This window comes from Euprymna scolopes, chromosome 12 (assembly GCF_053919585.1).
Source record: "Euprymna scolopes isolate OS-2025 chromosome 12, ASM5391958v1, whole genome shotgun sequence".
NCBI lineage: Eukaryota > Metazoa > Mollusca > Cephalopoda > Sepiida > Sepiolidae > Euprymna > Euprymna scolopes.
The window spans coordinates 81,088,365-81,101,479 of NC_136493.1; the positions used below are offsets into that span (position 1 = coordinate 81,088,365).

At 32.6% G+C, this 13,115-nt stretch overlaps 1 protein-coding gene across 9 annotated transcripts in view; it reads left to right on the forward strand.

Moving 5' to 3' along the window:
- The window catches only part of LOC145291375 (histone demethylase UTY-like), a 280,609-nt gene that overhangs the window by 209,100 nt on the left and 58,394 nt on the right, over window positions 1-13,115 (forward strand). For all 9 annotated transcript variants that reach the window (XM_080137155.1, XM_080137156.1, XM_080137153.1 and 6 more), the window contains 5 exons: window positions 5,016-5,050; window positions 5,252-5,345; window positions 7,607-7,733; window positions 11,447-11,545; window positions 11,831-12,003. In XM_080137155.1, coding sequence (XP_079993281.1) covers window positions 5,016-5,050; window positions 5,252-5,345; window positions 7,607-7,733; window positions 11,447-11,545; window positions 11,831-12,003 — 528 coding nt within the window. The remainder of the gene's footprint in view (window positions 1-5,015; window positions 5,051-5,251; window positions 5,346-7,606; window positions 7,734-11,446; window positions 11,546-11,830; window positions 12,004-13,115) is intronic.

Below are 13,115 nucleotides of genomic sequence, written 5' to 3' on the forward strand. Positions count from 1 at the left end.
TAATGACATTAGAGTCGAAATCATAATGTACTTTTTGAAGACAATGTTAAGCTTTTACTCTAAAATCTAATATCTACAAGTCCAATAAACAATCAAACTTTTCTACGGATCAAATATATTTAAGTACAGACTTTATTTAGAAAATATACACATATGAAAGAAATAGATCTGCAAGTTTGAATCTGTTAAATATTTAAAAATATGAACTTTAAACATCCTTTGATCAAAATAAATGGAGTTAGCATTAAATAACCTTAAAAGGGTTGATATCATAAAACAAAGTAAATCATAACAAGGGAATTATTTGTTTGAATATTGTGCACAACTATTGGATACAAAATCCTCCCTCATTTTATTCGTTTTTATAGCATTTTTACTTTGGTGTCTCTAGCTTCAAACTTTTGAGATAATATTGCTATTATAATTTTCTAAAAACAATATATCAAATATTTTGTTCATTAATTATAAAATTCTGTCTGTTTCTTGATTTTTTTTTTTTTTTTTTTTTTTTTTTTTTTTCACCAGAATTCTAAATTGATATATATATTTTTACTTTCACGTATTGCATCATCTCGGCTTTTTTTTTTTTTTTTTTTGTGCAACACATGCATGTAACACAGACCAGCTTTGTAAAATTCTACACAATAAGAATTCACAGTTCAGATCTTTATTAAAATCTTCACCAAGGAAGACATCTTCATGAACCGTGAAAACCAAATTGCCATTAGCGTAACCCCCCCCCCCCCCCACACACACACGGACTGAGGGATGGGTCGGACTTTACAATACGCAAGATGTCTACCATCGTTGGATTCTAGCTGAGGAAAATGACCTGTTTAACCATTTCACTCGTGACATCACAACCACATAAGACTCCCTTCATCCTCTCCCACCTATATCCTTCAATATAGAGCATGTAATTCATTCCTATTTTGCTGGTAAGACTTCAACATTGTTTTATCATTGTCAGATCCTTTTTAATTCTATTCAGTTTGTAACAACTGTTTGTATTAGTGTGTTTATTTTGACTTATGCTGCATCAACTCTTGACCTTGCACCCTCTGACTTTCACCTCTTCCCAGCCATGAAGTTGTTTTTGAAAGGAAAGCATTTCCCAGATGATGCAGCCTTGATTTCTGAAGTCATGTGGTGGTTGGAGGACCAACCTGGGGTGTTCTACAAAAACGGTTTCCAGAGCTGCATCAAACGATCGGAGAAATGCCTAACTCTGGGTGGTTCCTATGTAGAGAAAGACTAATAACTGTGCCAAGTTTTGTTGCTCTACTGCTATGGGAAGTGGGTCAGGGGCATTACTTATTACACGTCCCTTGTAGATGGGTGTTTTTTGTGAAAGATTGGCGAGGGGGGACCATAGATTGGAGTTTCGACAAGTACCTGCCATGAAAATAATAACAGAGCAGAGACAGGCTCTCAATGTCTCTTCTGTGGGAAAGAGGTTGCAGGGAAGAGAAAAGGGCATCCTCCACTAAGCTACAAAGTCTATTTTGAACTCTGTCAAGGCAGGATAAGCTGCTTCTAGGAGCTCCTGCCCAGATGTGGCAACAGTACTCCATCCTTGGACCTACTTGGCTTTTATATAGACAGAGAATTGGATCAGCAGTGAGATATCTACTGGAGCGGTAGAAGGATCCCACCATTTTTCCAGCGACTTTGGCAACAGATTTGATGTACGTGTTCCATTTCAGATCAAGAATAAAGGTCAAGCCCAGAAGCTTGTCAAAATATGGAGCCTCCCCAAGCCTTGCCATCCATTTCTGTTGATGCCAGATGGGGATCAGAGCATTGATGATGTAAAGATAGAAGCTTGGTTTTAGCTGGTAACCAACTAAAAAGTAACCAACCACTTTTTCCCTCCATTGTACCACGTGCTCAAGATGAGAGGAGAGAGAATCAGGGAGAACTTTGTCATTTACAGCCTTTGATGTGTTCCCATAGATGGTAGTGTCATCAGCATAAATGTCAACAAATGATCTGTATGCGTTTTGGGAGATCATTGATGTAGATCAGGAAGAGAGTTGGGCCCAAGATCAACCTCTGAGGGACTCCAGCATTAATACTGTGCGCTTATGATTTCTGCCCATCAACCACTACTCTTATGAACCTATCAGAAAGAAAAGATTTAATAATTGAGAAGACATTTTCAGCTATACCATAGCTGGAAATCTTATGAAGTAGGCCTTTATACCATATTCTATCAAAGGCCTTTGATATGTCAAGAGCAATTGCTCTAGAAAGGAAGCCGTTGTTGAGAGATTCACTAATCCTATGAGATATAATCGTTAGCACATCTGCTGTAGATCTAGCAGAATGGAAACCATATTGCATATCACTAAGGTTATTTCTGCTGAGATGGTTGTCTACTTTATTTAATATGGATTCCAGCAACTTACTCATGACGCACAGGAGACTTATTAGTCTGTACTGAAAGGGAGATGGTCTATCACCCAGGTTCTTAAATACAGGACATACTGGTGAGGTCTTCCAGGGTGTTGGGAGCAATTCTCCTTAAGACAACACTTAAACAGTTCTGTAAGTATGGGAGCAAGTTCTGGTTGAAGCTTTTTTAACACTATAATTGGAATGCTGTCAGGGTCAGTTGCTTTACTAGAATTAAGGTTCTTGATTAGCTTGCCGACATCACGCACAGATATTTGGATATCGTATAACGTGTTGTCTGTTACAGGAGGAAATACAGGGAAGGGGTTGATGGCCTTCGTCGCATAGAGTAGAATTAGCTGCAAAGTTCTTGGCAAATAGTTTGGCTTTGTCTGATGCTGACAAGATGACCTCTGGTCCATTGATGATGGTTGGAATAGAACACCCGTTTCGGTTCACGATTCTGTTTGTTATTTGCCAAAACTGGTGGGAACCAAGCTGCTGCTTAACTACTTTGGATTTAATGGACTGAGCATATAACTTTCTTGCATTTTTTATTACTCTTTTACAGTGGTTGCTGGCAGTCCTGAAAGCGGCTTTAGTCTCAGTACATTTATTACTTTGGTAGCTATGGAAAAAGTGATTTCTGTGCGTAATGGTAGCAGCACATTCTGGGGAAAACCATGGCTAGCTGTTAGGTTTTTGCTGGAACTTTTTTGAGGGTATGAAACGTCTATACCTATACAAATTACGATTTCGTCAGGTCTGATGCTATAGGAGGCACATTGTTTTTAAACATGGAATGTAGGGGTAGATCTGATATAAATGTATGGAAGCTATCTCAGTCAGCCATAGAGTATCGATATACTGTATGATGATGTACATCTGAGGACTTACTACATTTCATTTTTATCTTAACTGATACAACCGAGTGATCAGAAGATCCCAGAGGAGACAGAATGGAAGCTGAACATAGCTCAGGGCAAGTTGTGAGAAAAAGGTCTAGAAGGCTTGTATACTGGCTGTTAGTATCGTGAACAATCTGAGTGAGGTCATAAGCAATGGAGAAATTATGACAACCTTCTCTCATCATCTGTCTTGTTTGAGTAGGTCAACCATTCCACATTGTGAACATTGAAGTCACCACAGATGTGACTAAGAGGCAAATGTTTATGCTGTGTGATGTATGGAAGTGAAACCTGCCCGATGAATGTTGAGGATACGCGTTGTATGGAAAGAAATGATATGAGAATATGATACCAAGTATGTGTAACAAGAATCTTCAAGTAATTTGATGAAGCTCAGAGGAAAATTAGATCTGGAACTATTAAGATTGCAGATTCTGTTCACAGGGAAGGCAAAGGAAAACCTGGGAGGATGTGGTAAAGATGGACTTAAGAGAAACAAGGATAAATGAAGACCTCATCAGAGATGAGTTAGTTTGGAAGCCAGTTTCTAAAAGTTCTCCAACACATGGCAGCATATAAAATGGAAGTTAAACCGAATATGTTAATTATGAAAAGAGCATTGTAGCTAAAACTGAATGTAAACCTGCACATGTTTTGCAATTTAAGATTTTCTCAGTACAAATCTCAACAATAACTATAAACTATATCTTGTCAAGTCGACTCTCATCAGAAACTTTAGTTGTGTATTTTTCAGATTTGCAGAAATTTTTTTTATCGAGTACAAATATTTTTGTGTCGACTGATCATCTGTGCTTGTACACAAAAGTTTCTTCCTTCTAAACCATTAAAAAAGCCTAAAATTTTAAAATAAACTTTTACAAATATTAACAGAAGACTCATTACATTAAATACCTGTTCATTTATTAAATGCAATTGTTGTACTAATTGTCAAAATCTTTGGATATTTTATTTATAGAAAATGCATTCCAAACTTTCTGCAGTTTTACAAAATTTGCTCCTGAAAAAAAGCAAATGCCGGTGGGAGAGGGTTGGGGGCTTCTTTTCTATAGAAAACATTAATAATCTCTGGCTATTCAAACTAAGAAATGGAAAATATAATCAGCTGAAGTAGTTTTAATAGATTTGAATCTTGAAATGTCCTTCTGAATTGTAATGTAGAATAGACCTATAGTAGAAACTCACCAATCATGAATGTAGGGAAGGGTCCTTAAAATTTCTCTTAGTCTAATCTTCATTAGTTTGTGTCTCCGTGTTGATGTGGGTAGAATTGTTTCATTTCTTTTGCAAGCAACAGAGAAAATCACTGTTCATTCCAACTCTTGTGTTTTATGTGCTTCTTTGTAGTTTTCTTTTTTAGCGGCTGCTTTTTGAAAATTCTCAGATTTCCATGTGATAAAGCAACAAGAGGTTTTCCCTTTAACATGACTATTTCTTGATTATTAATTTTCCATTCACCCTGATGTTGGTCTTTTTCTGATTTCTAGCCTGTTTGTGTATAAAAACAATCTTTTCATTTTTTTTTTTTTTTTTTTTTTCTTAGGTTGTGTGTTACTTTTGGATTTTTTTTTTTTTTTTTTTTTTTTGTGACCTAAACAATGAAAACACTACCCATTTTTTATTGCACCTCCTACACTGACTGGTTTAACAACTTAAAAATTTTACAATTTTTTTCCTTTTTTTTTTTTCCAGTTCGTCTTCATATAGCTCATTTGTTCCAAGTGCAGGTCAGTATAATATTTCTGCCTTTACATTTTACTGATGTATTAAATGTTTAAAAACTAAACAATGTATCAGAAGTTTTTTACTGACAAATAATTAAAGTTAGAATCAATTTAAGTCCGTTTCCATTGTTTTCTCTCAAAGCGACATTTTTTTCTTCTTTCTGTTGATATCTTTGAATCTTAAAGGAATCATTTTTATTTTAGGGCAAATATAAACAGTCAAAGGAAGCATATGAACAATTTCTGTTGCCTGAAGATATCGATGATAAAATAAAAGCTATTGCCTATAGGCAACTTGGTAAGTATTGGTAAGAAAATATTTCTATCAAAGAAATGCTTATTTACTTGATATGGTAAACAAGCTGTCTAATAAGCCTTTCAAATATTTTACATCAAATAACAATCTTTTACTCAATTTTTTTTTCTTAGATTGTTTTTATTCAGTTGAGATTCAAATTACTGCCATTTGTTAAATACTATTTTATTTATTAAAAATATTGAATTACCCCCCCCCCCTCCCCCTTAGAAAAAAAGGCAGCCAATTTTGTAAAGAATGTAACACTTCTGCAGAAGAATTGAGACAAAAAAAAAATCAATATATGTATTGCACGCAATATTTAAGTAGAAAATACTTTTGCTACTCTTTTTTATGTGGCATTGTTTACTTAATTGTTCTACCAATAGCAGAATTTAGTAGCACAATAGTTCAATAGATGTTTTACTTATATTTTTTGCTTGTTATTTATAAATTTTTACATGTATTCAATTTTGTTTCATAATTGATTCCTAACCCTTACCCCTCCCCTCGAGATAAACCATGATTGTTGCATGGACAAGCGATGTTAATGACAAACATGAAAGTATAATATCTAAGAACTTTTTAGATGATGATTGATTATTTGTATTGTTTTGATTACTATTTTTATTTTGGATTTTATTCTATATCTTTTTGCCATTGTAATCTGTCTGATAAAAGTTGGTATTCTTTATATCAAACTTGGACATGTGGTGTAACGGATAAGTAATGTTTCCATGGACAGTTTTCTAGAGGGTGAAGGTTCATTCGTCACTACAGACAATACCAAGAATAAAATAAAAATTTTTTGCTCTGTCATGGATAACAACTAAAGAACAATTTACCCACTGGAATTAAATAATGATTAAAATCGGAATTCTGTATAGATTCTAGAGTTCAATAAGACATGCCTGAGGAAGGTCGGAGGTCACATTGGTAATTGGTTGAAATATGAGAATAACATCCAAGATAAGAATAATCCAACTAGTACTCTTTCGAATCTATTGTAAAGAAAAGAAATTGTTTCATGAAATGCAACTACAAAAAATTCCTTATATGCCTAATTAAGAGATTTAAAGAAAAAGAAGAAAAGAAATCCTTGATTTTTCTTAATGTCACTATTAAACCTGTTCATGTTAGAAATAATAGCAAATAAGGTGAACAAAGTTGTACTACAGCCTGCGAAACTTTCTACAATTATTTTATTACACTTTCTTGAGTTGATTAAATTTTAAAAATATTTTTCAAAGAATAAAAACACTGGAATATTTTTTATGGATCACATAATTTATCTGATGCATAACATTGGGAACTTCCTAAACAAAATATGAATTTAGGAGTTTGTATTGATCAAATGTGAACAATATTTATGCTAAAAGAAATAAATTTATAATCTAAAACCTAAGATTCTTTTTGATGTCATCGATGAAGTTACAAAATAGAATTTATTCAAATTTTTTTTTGTATGAAATTAAAACAAAAAAGTAGTATATAATGTTATTAACTCCGATGGCTGCCTATAATTTGACTCCAACAGAAGTTAACCTCAAATCCATCAACACGAATAGCAACATGATCAAATCATTTTTGATCCTAAAAGAACACATGACCTCCACGATTATCTTTCGCTTTGTTCTGTCTCTTACAATATTTGTCATTTTCCAGCTTAATCAGCTCATCAAGGAGACTGCATTTTTTATTTTATTTTTTATGTGTCCATGTTTGCATGTTCGCTTTTTTTAGGGGGATACCTATAGAGAACTGTTGAGTTGCAAAAGTTTGAGGGCCACATGTTTTTTTTTTTTTTTTTTTTTCTCACCATTGGACAAAAATTGGGCATTGTTTTACTTAGTTGGTTAGAGTACACAAAACTAGAAATAAACCTGAAGAATAGACATAGGAAACAAAAACAATAGGATTATTGGAACCACCAACAAGAGGTCACAAGAGAATCGTCAACATATGTACAGGAGATTACTGATAAACAATTAAATTTTGTTGTCTTATATTAAAATTATGTGAAAACAAAACGAGTTGTTTATAAATATTGTTCGTGACTCTCCACGTCTCAGAACCGTAGGGCATAACACATTTTCATTTTTAATTGGAGATTGTCCCGTTAGAGGAGATTGTCAATTTTTTTTTTTTTTTTTTTTTTTTTTTTTCTCCAAGATAAAATTAATTTTTATCTTTATAATCTTTATTTTTCTTTTGCTTCCTTTTTATGTCATTCAACAAAAATTGATTTAATTTTCAAATTTTAGGTTGGTTGTTTCATACTGCAGAACAGCTTGGTGACAAAAGCACACGAGAACCTGTTGCTATTCATTATTTGCATAAATCAATCGAGCTTGATTCTTCAAATGGACAGACCTGGTACCTCTTAGGCAGGTAAGATTCTTTTTAAAATTGTTTTCATTTTATATTTTTATCAAACTTTAATCAACTAGCAAAAGAAATTCCAGAATATTTTCTACAATATTTATAATTAACTGTTAATAAGATTTTGAAATATTGTTTGTCACACCTGTTACAACTTAAAAAAGATAAATTACTCTTTTTCCATGAATATGTTTGTGATTGGCAGCTAAATTATTTTTTAATCAAGCAAATATGTTTATTTGTTTATTTAAAACTAATGATTTAAATTTAAAAAAAGTTTTTCTGTTTTATCATAAAAATAAGTGTCTGTCAAATATTTTTCAAATTATTAAAATGAATGTCACTTTTTGTAATGCATTTACTTAAAATTGTACTGTTTTAATCAACGGGACAAGATAATTTGATTTTGGAATGGTTCACTTTAAAATAAATAAAGTCAGAACTTTAGTGACATCTGATTAATCACTAATCAGACGATCTCATTTAAAAAAAAAAATTTTTTTTATAAATTTAAATGTTTAATTTTTTAATGCGTATGTGAAAATTAATAACATGTACAATGTATAATCTTGATTAACAAGTCTTTCTTGAATTTAACTTTATGAAAAAATAGAAAACATTGTAAACTATTCAAATATTCACATTATTTGGATTCATCGGACTAGTTTTCACCTTGAGTGTGATTTTCATAACATTTTGGTCAATGTCACCTTTAACCTTGCTGGAGCCAAGGAAATAAGGAAATTGTTGCAAGCAACTACACTCGCTGTTATATTATCCAAGTATATTATCCTTGTATTCCGGAGATGCTTGGGCGAATGGGTTTCCTCTCAACCATCTCCCAATATAGGACTCCGAGGAGGGTGGGGAGCAAGAATGATGAAAGAAAATACTTCATATGGTTTCCAAAAACATCAAAAGACTCACTTTCATACCCCACATAAAATACTTTTTTAAAAAGTGCAACCAAAGGATGCAACTCTTGAGAACTGTAGCTAATATAAACTGGAGAGTTGATTGCAAAACGATTCTAAAACTCTACCAAACACTGATAATATCTAAGTTGGACTATGGCTGCTTTATCTAAAGTGCAACAAAAATCTTACATCAGAGAAGTCAACACAACTCATCACCAAGGACTCCAACTAGCACTAGGAGCTTTTACCACGACACCAGTCGAGAGTCTCTATGCAGAAACAAATAAACCTGCACTAGAAATAAGATAGACAAAATTAGCCCTACAATACTACACAAAACTCGCATCTTACACCTCAAACCTTGTATAACAGTGTGTTTCACCCCAGATACCGAACCTATTCCAAAAAAAAATTTAAAAGTTATCAAGCCTTATGGTCTTCGCATGGAAGAAATAAAAGATGAAGCCAAAATTAACATCTCAAACATCCACCTTGGCTATCCAATACCACCATAATCCAACCTGAGTAAATAAAACCTACTACTATATTATTAAACCTCTTCAAACACCCCACAACCAACACAATTAAACCGATCTTTATGAAATAATTAAACGATATTCTTCAAGACTATTCAGATTATGAACATATTTATACTGACAGCGCTAAAACCAAAGAAAAAGTCGGAAGGTCCGCTATTTATCAGCAAAGAAAAATCTAAAAACTCCTATCTGACGGATCTTCCATCTTTAGCACTGGAACCTCAGCAATGCACCTAGCCCTAAATATCAGAAGTGCTGATCAAGAAAACAATTTTATAATGTTTTCGGACGTTTTTATCAGTTCTAACTTCATTTTAAAAAAAAACAAACAAAAAAAACACTTACAATCTGCTAATAATAAACCTATTAAACACACTTGATTAACTTAAGATCCAAAAACAAATTATTCTATGCTAGATCTCAAGCCATATTGGCATCCTAGGAAACACAAAAACTGACATAGGAGCTAAAGAATCACTAAACCTGGAAAAACATAAAAATCTCCTATACCAACTTAAAACTAACCATAAGCCTATACATCAAAACAAAATAGCAAAAAAAACAAGCTACAAGAAATCAAACTCACACTTGGATAATGGAGTCCCAAATCCAAACTAAATTGGAAAGAACAGGTGATCATTGCAAGAATAAGAACAGAGCACACAAATATCACTTATTCATTCCTACTGAAAGGAGAAAACCCACCTGAATGCTTACCCTGCCAAGAAAATTATACAGTTAAACATTTCCTATTAAACTGCATCGACTTAGGCCTCTTACCCTAAAAACATTATAGCATTAACATTAAAAATCTCTTCAAAAATATTAAAAAAAAAAAATTCTTAATTACTTAAAAGTAAAATATAAATCTACATTTCAAAAAAAAAAAAAGACTCCAATCCTGTATAAAACTCTCTCCAAACTCACCTTGACATACTGAAAAGTAAAGAATACCTATTATATTAAGACTGCCCTCCCCCTCTCAAAAAAAACAACAAAAAAACCCAAACACTTCTTTGACCTTAAATGACCATGCAGCTGTTGATAGGCCAATAAACCGAACAATCAATCAATCAAACTTTTTTCAGCCGTAATACCTTGAGAGATTGAAAAATTGGGTATAGCTGACCATATCTTGAGTGGAAAAAGGAAACCATCTACCATTATGAGATGAAGTAAGAGTTATAGATAGAAGAATGAGGGAGAGTAAAACCGCTCAAAGAAGCAGCACATATGTGGAGTGACAATCAATTAGTAGATCTAGTATAGAATTTAACACAATATGGGAACCGTTAATTATAAATAATATATAACATATACAGTAATAAGTAAAAACAATAATATATAGTAATAATAAATTACCCTCCTGAAAGGGTGTCATAAGAAGCCACAAATTAACTCTAGCCACAGATGCAGGAGCTAAAACTGCTCTTAAAAATGAGAAATAACTGACCATGCCCAAATCACTCATATAAAAAAGGACAGTCAAGCCATACCCACAAAGATGTTTGTTTATATATATATCTGATATTTACAACTAGAAATAAAATATTTTTAAAGCTCCTAAAATTCATACTAGAATTGCCATAAGGACCCGTGGCATAGTGGTTAGAGTACTTTGAAAACTCAATTCTCCTGAAGGTTCAATTCTCAGTGTGGGCGACCAAAAAATACAATAGGACTGATGGAACAAGAGCATGCTACAGCCATGAAGTAAATAAAGGGTTTTGTTTGAAATTCTATCCAAATTCCTGCGTTTGACAGGTACACCTGAAGAAAGTTGGAGGTTACATCAACTGAAACATTGTGAAAATCACACTAAAAATTAGAACAGTAGTTCGATGAATCCAAATACGAATAATCAATCCTCATCTCAAAAATTCAGAAACATTGATTCAAATATTCTTATGGAAAAGCTATTTAACTAACAATTTGTTGAACGGAAAAATTTTATTTTTATATTTGGTATACACTGAATATTTAATGATTTATTAAACCTTTTTTTGAAATTTTTCGATATTAAAAATGTTTTTTTCCATATTTCAATACTTCTGAATTTTTATCCTGTCTCTTAGTTGGACTATATTTTTCTCCCCATTTTGCTTTAAGACTATATTTTAAACTAACCTGTCCTTTCTACTCCCAGTTCTAAAATAACCTTGTAGGATGTAAATTTTCTGTTTTAGATTCTTTCGATTTCTGGATATTGAAAATACATCTGTAATTATTATTGCTAATTTTATTAATGTTTTGTTGAATATTCTAGGTGCCTCTCTAGCATAGGGAGAGTGCATGATGCATTTATCCACTACCGTCATTCGAAGGATAAATGGGAGGCAAATGCTGACACATGGTGCTCTATAGGGTAAGTCGAGAAAAATTTTATATTTTAATTATATCTTCTGCAGAATATGACGGTTATTAAATTCCTATTTAAAAATTTGTTTAATGATTGTAAAGAACTTTTCCTCATTTTATATTTTTTTTCCAACTAAAAAAATAATGCAACCAATTTCTGATTAAACACGATTGAAAATGAATTAACATGTTTTGACAAACATATTTCAATGAAATGATGTAAAATCTAAATTGTGTACTTTGATAATAAACAACAAACCTAGTAAAATGGTTATCTTTGCTCTCATTTTAGAGTACTGTATCAGCAGCAGAACCAGCCTATGGACGCTCTGCAAGCCTACATCTGTGCAGTGCAGCTGGATCGCACTCACACAGCAGCATGGACTGATCTAGGCATCCTGTACGAGACGTGCAATCAGCCCAGAGACGCACTCACCTGCTATATTAATGCTACCAGTAATAAAGGTAATCTCTATCAATTATAAGCTGGGTTATCTATCCTTTATTGCCCTTTTTTTTTCATTTTTATTTTATTTATTTAAAAAAAACTTCTTTTTTTTTACATGAACTAAAAGTTGTTTTTAAACATTCTTTGTTGATCTACTATTGATATTTTATTTCTCAATTAGTTTGTAAGTTTGCAATCATCGTGTTCTGTGTTGCTTTTAATTAATTTTCAGTCGAGCATTATCACAACTACTATAGACATTTTACCAAATGCGTGAAACCACATTTATAAAATGGCCTTTTTTAAACTTTAACTCTTTATTTTATTTTTATTTTTTTATGAGTAGATGTTAGAAGGCACTGATAGCAAGAAGTTTATACTTCTAGACATGACTGCAAGTCATCTACCCATAAACCAGTGGGGTGATGCACAAGAGGGGACAGGTGCTTTGGGTCTCATGCTGTCAAGTATATTGAAGGTGAAGTGCTTGATCTGGCAGGACACCCTGTCAGATCCTATTTGCAAGCTCCAGCTTGGATTGATGGGTGGGGATAATGTTCCAATTAATTAGTTTTATATTATAACATGGCAATGAATGTAAAAAACTCAAAAAATTTAGAAATACAAATGGCATTTCTGGTGTCTTAAATTCTGACTATAAACAGGAATCTAATTCTGAAAAGAATAATTCTTTTTACATCATTTTTTACATTTTGGTTTGTGGTAGGGTAAGTAATGTTCGTTTTGCTACTAACTTTTTAGCATCTTCCCTGCACATTTTTGTTTAACTCCCCTAAAATTTAGAATGGCCAGAAAATGAAGGATTATTTTACGTTAAATTTAACATGTGAAGGGGAGGGGTATAAAACTTCATCTGTTTCAGATTTTTATTTTCCACTGCCCATTCAACATTTCTGATAAAATATTGTTTGCAATGTGTATCAACATTTATTGGTTACAGAAACACTTGAAACTTTTAATGTAGATAAAATGTGTTGGTCAATTTAATCCTCCACAATCTCATTTGATTCAAATTTCAAGATTTTTTTTTTTTTTTTTTTCCTGTTAGTGTCAACCTTGTTAAAAGAACAATTGTCTGTTCAGTGTTATTTAATCTATCATTGCTTGG